The 18481-nt window shown below is 53.7% G+C and overlaps 1 protein-coding gene across 1 annotated transcript in view; it reads left to right on the forward strand.

Annotated features, from left to right (window-relative positions):
* Positions 1-18481, forward strand: part of AP2B1 (adaptor related protein complex 2 subunit beta 1) — a 91101-nt gene that overhangs the window by 26562 nt on the left and 46058 nt on the right. Inside the window, exons 8-11 of the mRNA XM_054394234.1 lie at positions 6346-6461; positions 8421-8586; positions 10524-10622; positions 14389-14648. Of these exons, the coding sequence (XP_054250209.1) occupies positions 6346-6461; positions 8421-8586; positions 10524-10622; positions 14389-14648 (641 nt within the window). The remainder of the gene's footprint in view (positions 1-6345; positions 6462-8420; positions 8587-10523; positions 10623-14388; positions 14649-18481) is intronic.

Below are 18481 nucleotides of genomic sequence, written 5' to 3' on the forward strand. Positions count from 1 at the left end.
GTAGGGTGAGAAGGCGCGCGCGGGGGAGAGGGGGTTGGGCGAGAGGGAGCAGGCGGCGGAAGGCGTGGCGAGGTGGGTCGGGGCACAAGGAGAGCGTGGAGGGTGGCTAGCGGCCAGGCGGGGCGGAGGTGAAGTTCACGTGGTGGAGGAGGGGGGGGAGGCAAAGCGGTGTTCAGAGAGTGGGAGGGACTAGGCGGGGGCAAAGAGGGGCGGCGTCACCAGAGGGGCGCAAGAAGGTGATGGGGTGTGGGGTCCGTGGGGAACGGCAGCCGTGGGTGGGAAAGTCAAGGAATGACGCGTCTAGCGAACAGCGCTTTGGGTCAGGAGTAACGCGTTTAAAATTGCTTTGCTGCAAGAGTGGTCAGGAATTGGAACAGGCTGCCCAGGGAGGTGGTGGAGTCACCATGCCTGGAGGTGTTCAAGAAACATGACATGGCACTGGGGGACATGGGTTAGTGGCCATGGTGGCCTTAGGTTGATGGTTGGACTCAATCTTGGAGAGCTTTACCAACCAAAGCAATTCTGATTCTCTGCTTTTAAGGGTGGCCTAACAGAGCAGCTTGGCCCTGCTTCTGGTTTATGTCTGCAGTTCAAAACACCAGAGTGCTCCTTCCATGCAGGAAGCTGGATGGAGCCACAGCAGTGGCAGGAGGAAATGCTCTTGAGCATGCAAGAGAGCTGCTGAGGAGTTAAAAGAAGCTGGTGGCAGCTGCTTGTGCTGGGGAGTAGGAGCTAGCTTTAGGTCTCAGCAGGGATGTCCTCACCAGCATTTGGCCATGTGTGTGTCCTGGATTGACAGGAGGGGTGGTGCACTCCTGCAGTACCAAGGTGGCTTTAGAAGTTTCCACTCTGGCATTGCCCTGTCTTGTCTCTCCCCATCCCTCACACCCACAGCAGTCACATTCAGCATGCAGATGTGGCAGCAAATCTGCAGTGCCCCTCTGGCTGTGCAGTGCTCAGTGGGCAGTGTTAACCTTGGTTTTGAGCAGTGCTCCTCTGAAGATGCTGCTGCTAAAGATGTGAGGTCTGTTTACTCCCCTGACAACAGCTGGATTTAAAGGGGCCAAATATAGAACAACTCATTACAGTGTCCTCATCTCTAGGTTAATCCCTGGCCCCAGTGCATCTGTGTTTACTAGAGGCTGTTTGCACTCTGAGTTATGACTAATTGCAGAATATTCCCTCAGCCATCAGTGTCCAAGTTCCCAAGGCTTAGAAATCTGCTTTTTGACATGGGGCACAGCCAGTGGGAGCTGCTGATGAATGAGAATTCACAGGGAGCCTCAGCTCTGCCTTCAAGGAGCCTACCTCTTGTCTGTCTCTCCTAGAAGAGCCAGGCAGTAAATAAATGTGTCTGCTGTGAGGTGCCAGTGTGGCATTGCCTGGGCTCTGGTGCTTGTGGTAGAAGTGCAAGCAGCACCCATGGTGAGCAGCAAGGCTGATGGATTGTGTCCAGGAGTGAAGCAGTCAGGTTGGTCTGGGGGGGTGTCAGAACAGCACTTTGCATGGACAGACTAGCTGGGCTCAGAGTTCACAGCATCACAGACTGGGAGGGGTTGGAAAGGACCTCTGGAGATCATCCATTCCAAGCCCCCTGCCAGGGCAGGGTCACCCAGGGCACCTCACACAGGAACACATCCAGAGGGGTTTGGAAAGTCTCCAGAGGAGACTCCACAACCCCCCTGGGCAGCCTGCTCCAGGGCTCTGTCACCCTCACAGTGACAAAGTTTTCCCTTCTGTTCCCATGGCACCTCCTCTGCTCCAGCTTGCCCCCAGTGCCCCTTGTGCTGTCCTTGGCCATCCCTGAGCAGAGCCTGGCTCCAGCCCTGCACATCTTGATCCCCAGCAATGAGGGCAGCCCTCAGGCTCCTCTGCTCCAAGACCCAGCTCCCTCAGCCTGGCCTCACAGGAGATGTTCCACATGATCTCTAAGGTCCCTTCCAACACAAACCATTCTGTGATTCTGTGCCTTCAGCAGCTCTGTAGCTCTGTGCTGGACTCTTTCAAGCAGTTCCCTGAGGTCCTTCTTGAACTGAGTGGCCCAGAACTGGACACAATATTCCAGATGTGGCCTCACCAGGGCAGAGCAGAGGGGCAGGAGAACCTCTGTGGACCTACTCAGCACATCCCTTCTGATACAGCCCAGGATGCCCTTGGCCCTCTTGGGCACAGGGACACCTTGCTGGCTGATGGGCATCCTTCTGTCCACCAGGACTCAGTTTGGGTCTGTCTGCAGCAGTGTGGTGTAGGCAGACTTGGGAAGAGGCTTGTGCCTGGATTTGCTACATTGACAGCCCCAGGTGGAGAACTCATCTGGTGCTTTGATTGTAAGGAAACAGAGCAGCACTCCTATGGGATCAGGAGGTGAAGTGGATGCAGTAGGAACAGTGATTCCTCTGGAGGAAAGCAGAAGAGGAGGAGCCATATTTGAGGGGCATTTGACTCTGTTCCCAGAAATCCTGGCAGCAGCCTGGTTCTTAGAAGTCATTGAGGCTGCTGGCTTTGGAGCATGGTGTCTGCTCCTGGGGGGCTTTTGTTGGGTTTCTGCAGAAAAACAAAGCAGTTCTGCCCTTGGGTGGTTGTCCTTCCCAACTCCCAGCTCCAGAACTCTTCTGTCTGGGGTGCTCTTTCCTCAGTCTGCAGAGCACTGCAGTCCCGAGGGATGTCCACCTGCAAACAGCACCCTGCTAGGGATGGGCTTCACAGGGCTTACAAGGAGCTGCTCTGCTCTGCAGGTGCCCACAAAACTGCATGCTGGCCAAGGCACTCTTGGGCTGAAAAGCTGTGCTGCATGTTACAAAGTGGATCCTGTGCTCCACTTGGGAAAATCACACTTCAGGTTGTCTAAAGAAAAGCAAAATAAACCCTAACTTGCTTTTCCTTGAGTTCTGCAGCTCCCAGCTTTGCTAGGTGTAGGCTCTGACAGCACTGTTGCTGACAGTGGCTGGTGAGTGGTAAGTCTGAAGGAGAGGATGGTACTCAGGGGGATCTGGACAGGCTGGAGAAGTGGGCTGAGGAGAACCTCATGAGGTTCAATGAGGTCCTGCACCTAGCTTGGGGCAATCCTAGATACTAATCCAGATTGAGAGCAGCCCTGCAGAGAAGGGCTTGGCTGGTGGATGAGAAGCTGGACAGGAGCCAGCAATGGGCACCTGCAGCCCAGAAAGCCTATGACAGCCTGGGCTGCATCCAAAGCAGCATGGCCAGAGATGGGGAGAGGAGACCCTGCCCCTCAGTTCTGGTGACCTGGAGTGCTGTGTCCAGTTCTGGAGTCATCAACACAGGAAGGACATGGACCTGATGGAGCAGGTCCAGAGGAGGGGGCTGGAACAGCTCTGCTATGAGGACAGGCTTGAAGGAGCTGGGGGTGTTCAGCCTGGGGAAGAGAAGGCTCCAGGGAAGCCTTAAGCAACCTTCCAGTACCCGAAGGGGCTACAAGAAGGCTGCAGAGGGACTGTTTCCAGAGGCCTGCAGGATGAGGGGCAATGGATTGAAATGAGAGCAGAGCAGATTTGGGTTGGATGTGAGGAACAAGTTCTGCACCAGGAGGCTGCTGGAACACTGCAACAGGTTGCCCAGGTTGAGACCCCCTCCCTGGAGATACTGAAGATGAGGCTGGAAAAGGCTCTGAGCAACCTGATGTGGTGCAGGATGTCCCTGCTGAGTGCAGGGGGTTGGACTGGATGAGCTTTGGGGAGGTCCCTTCCAACCCAAATCACTCTATGATGCTGTAAGCTTTGTAGAGTTGGCTTAGGACAGATTTACCCCCAGTGCCCCTTAAGGTCACTTGTTAAAACATCTGGTGGAAGCTGTTGGGAAGCTGGTGAGAGATGAAGCTGCAAGCTCTGAAGTCTGTCTGGCAAGGGCTTTGTGTGGGGCTCCCACTGTTAACAATGTCAGCCTGTGTGGAGCCAGGTCCATGGTCAGTCTCCATCAAATGAAAGAATCTTCCAGGTCACAGGCCTCAAATCTCTTCTTGAGCAGAAAAGCTGGGAGGAGGACACTGTCATGCTGCCATTTCCCTGCCTCTGTAGTGACACAGTAGCTGTAAAACCTGCTGAGGAGGGAGAGGTGTCATAAAAACCTGATAGCAATCATAGAACTTTATAGGATACCTCAGCTGGGGCTGGGGTTTGTCTGCTTCAATTTCAAGATAGATTCTTAGGCCCTTTAGTGCCAGTTTGCACAGACAGAGCAAATCCAGAAGGCACTCTTGAGTGTCTACTCCCTTGGCTGATGCCCACTGCCACTGTGGCCACTCATGGGCTGGGTTTGTGAGGCTCTGCAGCCAGTCCCCAGGGCAGGAAATCCACCATCAGGTTTCCATCTCTCCTCATCCTCACTTCACCTCCACAAAGCCTCAGGTTTCCTCTTGAGATTTTTGCCTCTTCTCAACAAACTAACTCCAGTCCCCCTCCTCCTGCCCAGCCTTTGGCTGCTCTGCCAGCAAAGGGGGCCAAGAGCTCTCCCTTCAGCTCCACTGCTCTGCTGTTGGTGGTGCCCTGTGCTGCCTGTCCCCAGCACTCTAAGAAGGCTCAGATGGCATTGCCCAGGCAGCACCAGGAGCAGTCTGCTGCTCCCATTAATCACCAACTGTGCAATGAGGCTTCACATCAGCTGCTCCTAGCCCAGTCCTGTCCTTAGTGGAGGCTCCTCTGGTGCTAGAGGTGGTTGCTTCTGTGGTGTCCTGCCTCACTCTGCCATTTGGGAATGGACCTCCCTGAATTATTTGCCTCCTAATTCCAGTTCCTGGAGCATGCCAGGGCCCAGCCCTTGTCTTACAGAGCCTGGAGCTGGGAATTGGGAGCTGATTAAAAAAAGCTGCACTAGCAAGAGCTGGATTTGTGTTTAGGGCTGGATCTTCACATGTAGCTAATGACCTTACATCTGAAATATCCCACCTCTTGCTGCTGTGAGCTGCTTTTTTTGCTGCTGGTCCTGCAGTGTGATTGACAGCATAGTTCTCTTCTGGCTTCCTCAGTCACCTTCCAGCAGTCCCTGTCAAGATTCTGGTTGCCACTGCTTGGGAAGGTCCAAGACAGCTCATTCAGTGTCCTGTTTAAACTGCTAGCCAGCAAAAGGGTGATCTAAGCAGCAATGCAGGCAGTGTTCTGAAGTTCCCATGTGGTGATCCAGCTGTCCACTGGCATGGTTGCATCACAGAATCCCAGCATGGTTAGCTTGGAAGAGACCTCTGGAGCTCATCCAGTCCAACCCCACTCCTAGAGCAGGGCACCCACAGCAGCTTGCCCAGGAGCACAATGCCCAGGGGGGGTTGGAAGCTCTCCACACAAGGACACTCCACAACCTCTCTGGCCAGCCTGCTCCAGGCCTCCAGCACCCTCACAACAAACAACTTTCTCCTCCTCTTCACATGCAACCTCCTGGCTTCCACTTTGTGCCCCTTGCTGCCCCTTGTCCCAGGGCACCACTGAGCAGAGTCTGGCCCCAGCCTCTTGCCCCCCACAGCTCCTTTAGCTCTTGCTGAGCATTGCTCAGATCCCCTCTGGGGCTGCTCTTTTCCATCCCCTAGGGTGAGGAGAAGCTCAGCCCAGTGACTGATCCCAGAAGCTCCCCAGGAGCCAGCAGTGCCCTCCTGCAGCCCAGCAGGCAGCTGTGTGCTGGGCTGCAGCCAGAGGAGTGTGGCCAGCAGGGCAGGAGAGGGGATTCTGCCCCTTGGCTCTGCTGAGACCTCACCTCGAGCACTGCATCCAGTTCTGGTGTCCCCAGCAGAAGAAGGACATAGAGCTGTTGGAGTGAGTCCAGAGGGGGCCACAAAGGTAATCCAAGGGCTGGAGCACCTCTGCTGTGAGCACAGGCTGAGGGAGCTGGGGGTGCTCAGCCTGGAGAAGAGAAGGCTCCAGGGGACCTTAGAGCTGCCTTTCAGCACCTGAAGGGATCCTACAGGAAAGCTGGAGAGGGACTCCTTATGAGGGTGTCTAGAGACAGGACAAGGGGGAATGGTTTGAAGCTTAGGGAGAGGAGGTTTAGACTGGATCTGAGGAAGAAGTTCTTCAGTATGAGGGTGAGGGGACTCTGGAGTAGGTTGCCCGGGGAAGTTCTGGATGCCCTTCCCTGTAGATGTTTAAGGCCAGGTTGGAGGAGGGCTAGTTGAGAGATGTCCCTGCCCATGGCATGGGGTTGGAGTGGTTCCTGATGGCTGGGGTCAGGTGGTCTCTCCCCTGCTGTCCACAAGCACTTCTCAGCCTGCAGGGGTTTTCTGGCCACGCACCGAGCTGGTAGCTGTCGTTCCTCTCTGGTGCCCCATTCCTCGGGGTGTGCCATGGGCTGGAAGGAACATTTCTTCAGCTTGTTCTAACGGTGCTGTTCTGTTCTGGTCTCCAGCAATCTGCAGAGCGCTGTGTGAGCACCCTGCTGGACCTCATCCAGACCAAGGTCAACTACGTGGTGCAGGAGGCCATCGTTGTCATCAGAGACATCTTCCGCAAGTACCCCAACAAGTAGGTGGAGCTGGGGAAGCCTTTTGGGAGCCCCCCTGTGCCAGCACCAGAACAGAGCAGTGTAAACCCACCCAGCACAGCCTCCAGGGCTTGGGTGGCTGTTGCTGTGAAGAGCAGTGTCCAGTCAGTGCTCCAGTGTGGTAGGATTCAGGTATTGGCTCCAGGTGAAGTATCAGCCTGACACATTGGTGGCTTCCCCAGCACTGCAGAGTGATGATGATGAGCATAAGCCTTCATCAGAAGCTAGCAAAGCTCCTGCAGAGAACGCTAGGAGGAAAATCTGACCAAGTTTTACAGCACCAGGCTTCTGGATTTGTTGTTCTTCCCTGGAAGGTTTTTGTACAAGGCCATGAATCACAGTCACAGAATGCATGGGGTTGGAAGGGACCTTCTAAGGTCATCTTGTCCAACCCCCTCGCAGTCAGCCAGGGACACTTCCAACTAGATCAGGTTGCTCAGGGCCACATCAAGTTTGACCTTGAAATTTCCCAGGGACAGGGCCTCCACCACCTCCCTGGGTAACCTGTTGCAGTTTTTCTACACTTACTGTGCAGAACTTCCTCCTGATGTCCAAACTCAATCTGCCCTGCTCCAGTTTCAAACCGTTGCCCCTCATTCTATCCCCACAGGCCCTTCGAAGCAGCCCCTCCCCAGCCTTCCTGTAAGTCCCCATCAGGTACTGGAAGGCTGCTCTAAGGTCTCCTCAGAGCCAACCACCCTCACTGTAAAAAAATTCCTTGCTAATTTCCAGTCTGCTGCCCTCTTCCAGCTCAAAGCTATAGTCCCTCATCCTGTCATTCCCAGCCCTTGCCCAAAGTCCTTCCACAGCTCTCCTGGAGCCTCCTTCAGGTACTGGAAGGCTGCTTTAAGGTCTCCCTGGAGCCTTCCCTTCTCCAAGCTGAACAACCCCAACTCTCTCAGCCTGTCCTCATAGCAGAGGTTCTCCAGCCCTCTGTTTGTTTTCGTGGCCTCCTCTGGCCTGTCTCTGTCGCATTGAGGGCACTAGAGCTGGACACAGTGCTCCAGGCAAGGAATCCACTGATTAATGAAACTCTTGAGGACCTTGTGAGATCTTGGTTGCTCAGCTTGGAAAAAGAAAAAGCCTGGAAATATCTTCTGTAGTTGAGGGAAAATGCTGCTTGTTGAGTTCACAGTCACAGAATGGTAGAGGCTGGGAAGGACCTCAATGGATTATCCAGTCCAACTCCCCTGCCAGAGCAGGGTCACCCAGGGCAGCTCACACAGGAACACATCCAGGAGGTTTGGAATGTCTCTAGAGAAGGAGACTCCACAACCTCTCTGGGCAGCCTGCTCCAGGGCTCTGTCACCCTCACAGTGACAAAGTTTTCCCTTCTATTCCCATGGCACCTCCTCTGTTCTAGCTTGCCCCCAGTGCCCCTTAGAATCACAGAATTATCAGGGTTGGAAGGGACCTCAAGGCTCATCCAGTTCCAACCCCCCTGCCATGGGCAGGGACACCTCACACTACAGCAGGTTGCTCACAGCCACCTCCAGCCTGGCTGCAAAAACCTCCAGGGATGAGGCTTCCACCACCTCCCTGGGCAACCTGTGCCAGTCTCTCACCACCCTCCTGGGAAAGAGTCACAGAATCAATAAGGTTGGAAAAGACCTCAAGGATCATCAAAGTCCAACCTGTCACCCAAGACCTCATGACTACTAAACCTGACATCCAATCTGAATCTCCCCAGTTCTAGTTTTGCTCCATCCCTTCCTCCATCACTCCCTGACACCCTCAAAAGTCCCTCCCCAGCTTTCTTGGAGCCCCCTTCAGATCCTGGAAGGCCACAAGGAGGCCTCCCTTGTCCTATCCTTGGAGATCCCTGAGCAGAGTTGCCACCCAAGTGACAGTCAGTCATGCTGGGGCTGTGTGGGGAGCAGTGTGGGCAGAGCTGGGGTGGCAGGAGGTGCCCTGAGGCCGGCTGTGGTGTGCCTGGGCAGGTACGAGAGCATCATCGCCACGCTGTGCGAGAACCTGGACTCGCTGGACGAGCCGGACGCCAGGGCTGCCATGATCTGGATCGTGGGGGAGTACGCCGAGAGGATCGACAACGCCGACGAGCTGCTGGAGAGCTTCCTGGAGGGCTTCCACGATGAGAGCACCCAGGTACAGCTGTCTTGGGCAGCTGAGGGCTATCAGGTAGTGATAGGACTAGGGGGAATGGAATAAAGCTGGAAGTGGGGAGATTCAGACTGGATGTGAGGAAGAAGTTCTTAAGGAAGGACAAAGCTCCAGAGGGACCTTGACAGGCTAGAGGGGTGGGCACAAGGCAGTGTCATGAGGTTCAACAAGACCAAGGGCAAGGTCCTGCAGCTGAGTCAGGGCAATCCCAAGCACAAACACAGGCTGGGCAAGGACTGGCTGGAGAGCAGCCCTGAGGAGAGGGACTTGGGGGTGCTGGGGGATGAGAAGCTCAACAGGAGCCAGCAGTGAGCACTTGCAGCCCAGAGAGCCAAGCAGAGCCTGGGCTGCATCAGAAGTGTGGCCAGCAGGGCCAGGGAGGTGATTCTCCCCCTCTGCTCCACTCTGCTGAGACCCCACCTGGAGTACTGCATCCAGTTCTGGAGCCTCTGTTACAAGAGGGATATGGACATGGGGGAAGGTGTCCAGAGAAGGGCCACCAGGATGAGCAGAGGGCTGGAGCTGCTCTGCTGTGAGGACAGACTGAGAGAGTTGGGGCTGTTCAGTCTGGAGAAGAGAAGGCTCTGAGGTGACCTTCTTGTGGCCTTCCAGTATCTGAAGGGAGCCTATAAGAAACCTGGGGAGGGAGTTTTTAGGCTATCAGGGAGTGACAGGACTGGGGGGAATGGAACCAAGCTGGAAGTGGGGAGATTCAGACTGGATGTGAGGAAGAAGTTCTTCCCCATGAGAGTGGTGAGAGCCTGGAATGGGTTGTGCAGGGAGGTGGTTGAGGTCTCATCCCTGGAGGTGTTTGCAGCCAGGCTGGATGAGGCTGTGGCCAGCCTGATGTAGTGTGAGGTGTCCCTGCCCATGGCAGAGGGGTTGGAACTGGCTGAGCCTTGTGCTCCCTCCCAACCCTGACTGATTCTATGATTCTAAGTGTCCCACACAGTGCATCTCTGGGGTGGGTGATAAATGGCAGTGGTCAGAAGATGCCTCCCGGTGAAGCCCTTCAGTCTTGGGCTAAAGGAAAACTCCTGGGAGCTGCAGACTTACTCTGTGGTTGTATCTCCCAGACTCCTAGATCATGGAAGCAGAGAATTATTTGGGTTGGAAGGGACTTCCAAAAGTCATCCAGTCCAACCCTCTGCACTCAGCAGGGACATCCTCCACTAGATCAGGTTGCTCAGAGCCTTGTCCAGGCTCACCTTCAGTATCTCCAGGGATGAGGCTTCCACTACCTCCCTGGACAACCTGTTCCAGTGTCCCTGTACCTTCATGGTGCAGAACTTGTTCCTAACATCCAGTCTCAGTCTGCTTTTCTTTAGTTTTAGATAGACATTAAATAGGCATTTAATAGGGGTTTAATAGGTATTTAGTAGGGGTTTAATAGGTGTTTAATAGGGGTTTAATATGTATTTAATACCTATTAAACTTGGTATTTAATAGAGGTTTAATTAGTATTTAATAGAGGCTTAATAGGTGCTTAATAGGGGCTTAATAGGAGTTTAATAGGTACTTAATAGGGGTTTAGTGGGGATTTAGTGGGGGTTTAGTAGCTGGTTAATAGGTTTTTTAGTAGATGTTGCATACTTCAAGGGGAACAACCCACACCAGAAACCCAGCCATACAGAAGAGTAGTGATGAGCTGCATAGAAGAATAACTAAATAAAAGTGAATAGATAAACCCAATAACTAAATCAAAGTGAAAAGCTGAAAAGAATAACTAAATCTGAGTGTGCTGAGCAGGGCTGGGGCTGTGGAAGCGTTTCTGCAAGAGGCAAGGCTCTGAGTCTCGTTGCAGTGGGTGTCCCTGCAGGGAGCAGCCTGGGGCTGTGTGTCAGGCAGGGATGTCAAGGTGTGGGAGAGGTTGCTAAAGCATGGATGAATTTTCTGCTCTCTGTTGCATCCTTTTCTCTTAGGTGCAGCTCACCCTGCTGACTGCCATAGTGAAGCTGTTCCTCAAAAAGCCTTCTGAGACACAGGAGCTGGTACAGCAGGTCCTCAGCCTGGCCACACAGGTAAGCCAAGGCATGCAGTGAAGCAGAGCCCTGCAGGTGCTGTGCTGGCCTGCTGGCTGGTGGCTCCCATCTGCCAGGCCACTCAGCTTTGCAGTAGCTGGGATTCAAGCATGTTCTCCCCTCCCAAAGAGACTGTGTTTAAGAGCTGCTCTGTGCCTGTTACCATGCCATCTGGCAGCTGCTCTCTCCTTTATAGCTCTTGATTCATCCCAGTTCTTTTCCTGCTCCCCCACTGAATGAAAAGTTAGGGACAGGGAAGAGTTACGAAGAAAGCAAAATGCTCTCTCCTTGAAGTCAGCTTGCAGTCCAGACATCTGGAGCTGTGACAGAGGGAAAGGGCCTGGCAAAGGCTCTGTTCTATGAGCTGCAGAGCTGAAGGAGCAGAGTGGAGAAGGAAGAGCTGAGGTTTGGGTGGTTTTGCTTTGTGCTTGGATGCTGTCAACCAACGCAGCAGCTTTGCTGGAGGCTGCAACAGTGGTTAACATTCTGGATTCATTATGTATGAGGTGCTGAGCTCAGATCACTGCAGGTGGGGCTGGGCTTGAGCTGGCAGACAGAAGTGGAGATGTCCTGGTAGCAGGCATGGGTAGGACCTCAGCTGATCCTCCTCTGCTTCCTGGCTGTACTGTGTGGTGGTGTGGTCCAAAAGGAGCAGCTCCTCTCCAGACCTGCTGTGTCAAGTGATGGAAGAGTCTCCCAGCTCTTCTGAATGGCTGGGAGCAGAACCTGGAGCCACTCATGGCTGTGGACTTACTGGTGCTTAAAGCTGTTACTCATCCCTTTGAGGGTGTTGCATTGGTCAATGGCAAGAAACCTGTGCCCTGCTCTTCTGGCTCTCAGCCTGCTTGTGAGCAGGTTCTCAACTCCTCTTTCAGGAGGGGTGTGCCAAGGTGAGCTGGAGCATTTGTAAAGGCAGCAGAAGAAAGGTACCAAGTGTGAAAGCCCCTGTGCTGAGTCACCAAACACTTCATGGCACCCTAGGAACATAGCAGGCATCTGTTTCATCTGTTTGTCACAAATGTTGGTTCAGTCTGGCTCGTGGTGCAGATGAATAATAAGTCAGTGTGGGATAACTGGCTGTGGAACACTGCAGAGCCTGTGCCTCAGGGTCCCATCCCCAGCTGGAGGCTGGGAGTGGCATTCCATGGGGCTTGCTTTCCTCAGCTTAGGTGTCTCTAGACTTTGGGTGTCTCCTAGGCTTTGTCTGCAGGTGCAGCTGTCACAGGAGCCAGCTGCATCCAGCTACCACTGGAGAAACAGCAAAGCAGCAGGTGGGGATGGAGGACACACAGATGTGTGGCAGAGAGCAAGGTCCCTGGCCAGCCCCAGCTCTGGAGGATGGCACAGAGCCCCTCCATTGCTGTGATCTGTCTGGCATGGGTGGGCAGGTCATTGGTATGCACCAAGGTGTGTGTGCAGCCCCTGGGGAACAGGGAGTTGGAAGAAAGGGGGGAAGGGAAGATCTGAACCTCTTCTTCCAGTAGATTTACTGAAGCTTTAAGTCTCTTTATTTGGCTGTGGAAAGAAACAGTCAGCCCTGAATCTGTATGTGCCTGCAGGTGGGTAGGAGCCTGTGGTCTTTCATGTCTGCCCTTGCAGAAGCCCTGTCTGATCCTGAGCTGCCTGCAGCAGGCAGACAGGCTTGTAGGAGTTGTTAAGGACAAAGGGTGTGAAGAGCCCAGGGCTCCACCACCAAACTGGCAAACTGCAGAGAAATCTCAGTGCTTGCAGAATGAGCTCAGGATGCTCAGCCTCACTGCAAGAGGCTTTGCTGCATGCCGGAGGATGTCTTGAGACAGGCAGCAAGAGGCAGGTTACAGCAGGTCAGCAGCAGTGTGAATGAGAGCACAGATGTGCCAAGGAGGAAGGCTAATGAGATGTAGGATGTGTTGCCATCATTTTATGGGAAGGGAGGGGAAAAACCCTCTGAAACGTTTTCCTGTTCCTCTACAGACATGGGGATTAAAAATCCCAGCTCTGGTTTCCATGAGCAGGTCAAATGTGCTGCACCACAGCACCTCCCTCCCCTGAAAGATGAGCTGCAGACCACCACCACTGCCTTTACAGCTCTGGGCAGAGCTGTTGGCAAAGGAGAGAAATAATTAGCACTTAAGACACAGAAGTGTCTGCAGCAAAACGAGGGTTTTGGTGACAGCTGGAGAGCTGATGAAGTGTCCTAACTGCTGTCATTAGCATCTTTCCAAACTTCATTAGATAACTAAGCAGCAGGATGAATTAGAGCTCTTTGGGTATGAGGAATGTGGCTTGTTAGGATCTGTCCTGCAGCTCTGCAGCATCTTCTTGTCCAGCAGTGCCCATACAGGAAAGCTGCTCAGTGGAGAAGGCCCTGGGGTGTTGGTCAGCAGCTGGCTGAAGGCCACCAGCACCCTGGCCTGAATCAGCAATAGTGCAACCAGCAGGGCAGGGCTCAGCCTCTGCACTGGACACTGTTGAGGCCACACCTCAGATCCTGGGTTCAGTTTTGGGACCCCCACTCCAAGAAGGACATTGAGGAGCTGGAGCAGATCCAGAGAATGGTAATAAAGCTGGGGAAGGGTCTGGAGAACAGGACTGAGGAGCAGCAGCTGAGGGAGGTGGGGGTGTTTAGTCTGAAGAAAAGGAGGCTGAGAGGAGACCTCATTGTTCTCTACAGCTCCCTGAGAGGAGGTTGGAGCCAGTGGGGGGTTGATTTCTTCTCCCAAGTGAGAGAACAAGAGGAAATGGCCTCAAGGGGAGGTTTAGACTGGACATGAAGCACAATTTCTTCATGCAAATGGTTGTCAAGGCCTGGCCCAGGCTGCCCAGGGCAGTGGTGGAGTCCCCATCCCCGGGGGGGCTTCAAAGCCATGGAGATGTGGTGTTGAGGGCCAAGGTTTAGTGATGCCCTGGCAGTGCTGGGTTCATGGATGGACTCCATGATCTTGGAGGTCTCTTCCAGCCCAAACGGTTCCATGGTTCTGTGTATTTCCAGGAGTCCTGGGTCATTCTCTGCCACACACAGACTGTTGTCTACTCTTGCTGTGTGGTAGAGTCCTTTTGACTGACTTTGTTTTCTCCTGTCTGTACTTCTTAAAGTTCCCCTAATACTGTTATGTCAGGTGTCAAGAGAGTTTGGAGAGTGGTCAACCACCAAAGAGTGGTCAGGGATTGGAGCGGGCTGCCCAGGGAGGTGATGGAGTCACCATCCCTGGAGGTGTTCAAGAAACCTGTGGACATGGCACTTGGGGACAGGGTTTGAAGGTGGTGTTGGGTTGATGACTGGATGGTCTTAGAGGGCTTTTCCAACCCAAACAATTCTGTGATGTAGCTCTGGGGGTTGGGGCAATTGCTGGGGGTAAATCTTGGGCTGAGTGGGAGGCGAGGCATCAGTGCTTCAGTGCTGATGTTTAACCATGGGGTGTGCATGGCAATGAGCACTTTGCAGCTCTGATCTGAAACTGGTGACTCTCACTGTGGTCTGGTTGCATCAATTAAGTGCCCACAGCTCACAGAATGGTCTGGGTTGGAAGGGACCTCCAAAGGTCATCCAGTCCAACTCCCCTGCACTCAGCAGGGACATCTTCACCTGGATCAGTTTGCACAGAGCCCTGTTCAGCCTCACCTTGAATATCTCCAGGGATGGGGCCCCATCCACCTCCCTGGGCAACCTGTTCCAGTGTTCCACTACCCTCATGGTAAAGAACTTGTTCCTAATACCCAATCTCAATCTGCCCTTCTCTAGGCTGAAATGATCTTAGTCTGCTTCTGACCCCTTGCTCTGTCTCAGGACTCTGACAACCCAGACCTGCGGGACCGTGGCTACATCTACTGGCGCCTGCTCTCCACGGACCCCGTGACTGCCAAAGAGGTGGTGCTGTCAGAGAAGCCTCTCATCTCTGAGGAGACTGACCTGATCGAGCCCACCCTGCTGGATGAGCTCATCTGCCACATTGGGTCTCTGGCTTCTGTCTACCACAAACCACCCAACGCCTTCGTGGAGGGCAGCCACGGCATCCACCGCAAGCATTTGCCGATTCACCACGGCAGGTAGGCTGGGGCAGCCTTGCTGGGATGGGCAGGGCTGGTTGCTTGTTTCTGTCCAGCAAACAGTCCCAGAGGTGCAAAGATTCATGGACTCATTGAATGGGTTGGGTTGGGAGGGGCCTTGAAGATCACCTAAGCTTCAACCCTCCTGCCACAGGCAGGGACACCTCCCACCAGCCCAGCTTGCTCAAGGCCTCATCCAACCTGGCCTTGGACACCTCCAGGGAGGGGACAGCCACAGCCTCCCTGGGCAACCTGTGCCAGTGTCTCCCCACCCTCACTCTCAAGAATTTCTTCCTCGTTTTCAGTCTCAATCTCCCCTCTTCCAGCTCAAAGCCATTGTCCTTCATCCTGGCACTCCAAGCCCCTGTCAGAAGTCCCTGCCCAGCCTTTCAGGTACTGAGGTTGTTCTATCTTTTAGAACTCCCTAGTGAGGTTTTTAATTCCTTGTGTAGGGGCTTGCAGATCATTCAAGAGGCCATTTTGTTGTAGAATTTAATCCTGGATATGTAGTTCCTGAGTCAGAGGGCAGAAGAAGAGTCAAAGGTTCTTGTGTGAGGAGAAGCTGTGATGTTTTTGAGCAGACACTGGCTCTAATCCCCCTTGACATGAGAGTTTGAATGAAAAAGCAGCAGCTTTGAGTAGCTGGTTCTAAGGGCATGCTTCCAGCAGGAGGACAGCTGTGGTAAGAAGCAGCATCTTTGAGGAGGATTCACTTCTTGGTTTCTGTAAGAGCCTTTGCTTCAGCAGCTGCACAGCTTTACAGACCTCACTTGGGTAGGATAATGCCAGATTCCTGGAACAGGCAGGCACAGGGAGGCTTTGCTGTTGGACTGTGAAATGGTAAAACTGCCTCTCTCATGTGGTGCCTGTGAAGCAAGGGGAGTGTAAAAGCCATCTCAGCCCCATCACTGAAAACCCTCTGGGCTAGACTGGTAGTGGCTCTGTCTGTCCCTTGGGGGCTGAGGGGAAATGCTTTGGCTTCTTGTCTGGAGCCTTGATGCTTCCCTGTGCTCATGGTCCTGGAAGTGGGTTGGATCTGCAGGAGCAGGCAGTGGTGTGGTGGTGCTGGGGCCATGGAGCCTGTTCCTTTGGCTCAGGGCAGCAGTGGCAGTTGCACTAATGGGATTCATTACATGTGAGGCTGCTTTACAGCAGGAGGCAGGGGATCCAGGCTTACCTCTGCTTAACATTCCCCAAATGACATTTGCAGTGCTGGTTTTTGCTGTTCCTCTGATAAAGCAGCGTGCACTGCTGCTCCCCTTCTATTTTCTGACACCACTTCTCTGCTATTCTTAGCAGCTAAAGCTATTTCTGTAGTGCCTTGCTTTGGGAAGCAGAGTTGTTTTCTCCTTGCTTATGAAATCAAGTCTGGCTGCACTGACCCAGCACCACTAAGCACCAGTCTGGCAGACAGGTTTGAAAAGCAGAGGCTGCACAACAGCTGACATCTCAGGGGGCTTCAGTCAGCTCCAGGAACTCAGCAGGGAGCCAAGCAGAGCCTGGGCTGCAGCAGGAGAAGTGTGGCCAGCAGGGCCAGGGAGGGGATTCTCCCCTTCCACACTGCTCTCGTGAGACCCCATCTGGAGCACTGTGTCCAGTTCTGGAGCCTCTGTTACAGGAAGGATCTGGAGGTGCTGGAACATGCCCAGAGAAGGGCCATGAGGATGAGCAGAGGGCTGGAGCTGCTCTGCTATGGAGACAGACTGAGAGAGTTGGGGCTGTTCAGACTGGAGAAGAGAAGGCTCCAAGAAGCCCTTACTGTGGCCTTCCAGGATCTGAAGAGGGCTACAAGAAAGCTGTGAGGGACTTTTTATGGTGTCAGGTAGTGATAGGACTGGAGGGGAACGGATCCAAGCTAGAGCAGGGGAGATGCAGATTTTCTTCCCCATGAGGGTGGTGAGACACTGGCACAGGTTGCCCAGGGAGGTGGTGGAAGCCTCATCCCTGGAGGTTTTTGCAGCCAGGCTGGATGTGGCTGTGAGCAGCCTGCTGTGGTGTGAGGTGTCCCTGCCCATGGCAGGGGGCTGGAGCTGGCTGATCCTTGAGGTCCCTTCCAACCCTGACAATTCTGTGTTTTGTGCATGCCTTGGCTCTTGTAGCAGGTGCTCAGCCACTCTGCTGACTTCCTGCTCTGACCTTAGCAGAGCTGGCAGTGCCCTGTTGGTGTTTGCCTCCACATCAGCCCTTCCTCAGCATCAAACCTTCAGGCCTCAGTCAGCAGTGGGATGCTGAGGAAGCTGGAGCTGGAGAATGTCTGAAGGATGCTCAGCAGAGCACTCTGCATCCTGGTGAAGTGCTCTGGTCCCTTTGGGGAACTGAGAGAAGAGTGGTGTTGCTTAACAGCACTTCAGGCTTGTCTGATGCAAGCTCAGCTCATAAAGAGGCCTCAATTATTCTGGTCTGCTGCTTTACCATTAACAAAAGGACAGTAAAACCTCACAGGCCTCCTTGTGTCATGTCACAGCAGACCATATTGGCACTTGCAGCAGGAAAGTGGCTGTGAGGAGCCTCAGTTTGTGTGTGGTATGGTCTGGGGGGTGCTGATGGGTGAGAAGCTGCACAGGAGCCAGCAATGAGCACTCACAGCCCAGAAGGCAAATGGCAGCCTGGGCTGCATCAAAAGCAGAGTGGCCAGAGATGGAGAGAGAGGATCCTGCCCCTCTGCTCTGCTGAGACCTCACCTGGAGTGCTGTGTCCAGCTCTGGTGCCCCCAGCACAACAGAGACATGGACCTGAAGGGGCCATGAAAATGATCAGAGAGCTGGAGAGCCTCTGCTATGGGGATAGGCTGGGAGAGTTGGCCCTGTTCAGCCTGCAGAAGAGAAGGCTCCAGAGAGACCTTAGAGCAGCATTTCAATATCTGAAGGAAGGAATATAGAGGAAGGCTGGGCAGGGACTGTTCAGAAGGGCTTGTGGGGATAGGATGAAGAGCAGTGGTTTGAAACTGGAGCAGGGCAGATTCAGGTTGGACATCAGGAGGAAGTTCTGCACTATGAGTGGTGAGAACAGGTTGCTCAGAGAGGTGGTGGAAGCCCCATCCCTGGTGATACTCAAGATCTGAATTGATGTTGACCTGGGCAGCCTGATCTAGTGGAGGTGTCCCTGCTGACTGCAAGGGGGTTGGACAAGATGACCTTTGAGGGTTCCTTCCAACCCCATGCAATCTGAGTCTGATGAGTAAGGAATTGGTTTGCCCCTTTCTGGTGCTGTGTGCATGAAAAGACACAGGACAGTTCAGGGTGTCCAGTGAAGAACCTCCTCACCTGGCTCTTTGGAGTTACCTTCATCACTTCTGCACTCCAGTAATGCCTGTTCTGGTGGCTGACCATCTGCTGGAGACTGAGGTTGCAGAGTGAGGTAAAGGTGGAAGCACAGAGATGTCCACAACAAATACGGCTTAAGAGAGTCAAGACAAGGTTGACTTGAGTAGATGGGCAGGAGCAGGGAGGTGAGTGGTGCTTCCCTGGGTGTTGGTTCTGGTTGGCAGAGCACACAACATGACATTTTGATTCATGTCATTGTCCTGCAGAGCAGTGCAGGACAGGTTCCTTTCAGCTCTCAGCTGCTGGGAAGGCCACTGAACAGCTGCAGATGCTGAGATGTTTCTGCCTCTTCAATGAGCCCAGTGTCATGGAGCTGCAGATTGCTCCCAAGTGCTTGGCAGTTGGTTCCCCAACACCCCTGCTGAGCTACAATGCTGCTGGGAAACTGGGGGAGATGTTTGCAGGGCTCCTGGGAGAAGAGGAAGAGTCTGATTAGGCTTGGGCAGGAGGCTTCCACAAAGCTGACTGCAGGAAATGTTTGATTCTGCTTCAGGTTGTGCCTCCCTTGTG

Source organism: Indicator indicator, chromosome 30, assembly GCF_027791375.1.
Source record: "Indicator indicator isolate 239-I01 chromosome 30, UM_Iind_1.1, whole genome shotgun sequence".
In the NCBI taxonomy this organism is placed as follows: domain Eukaryota; kingdom Metazoa; phylum Chordata; class Aves; order Piciformes; family Indicatoridae; genus Indicator; species Indicator indicator.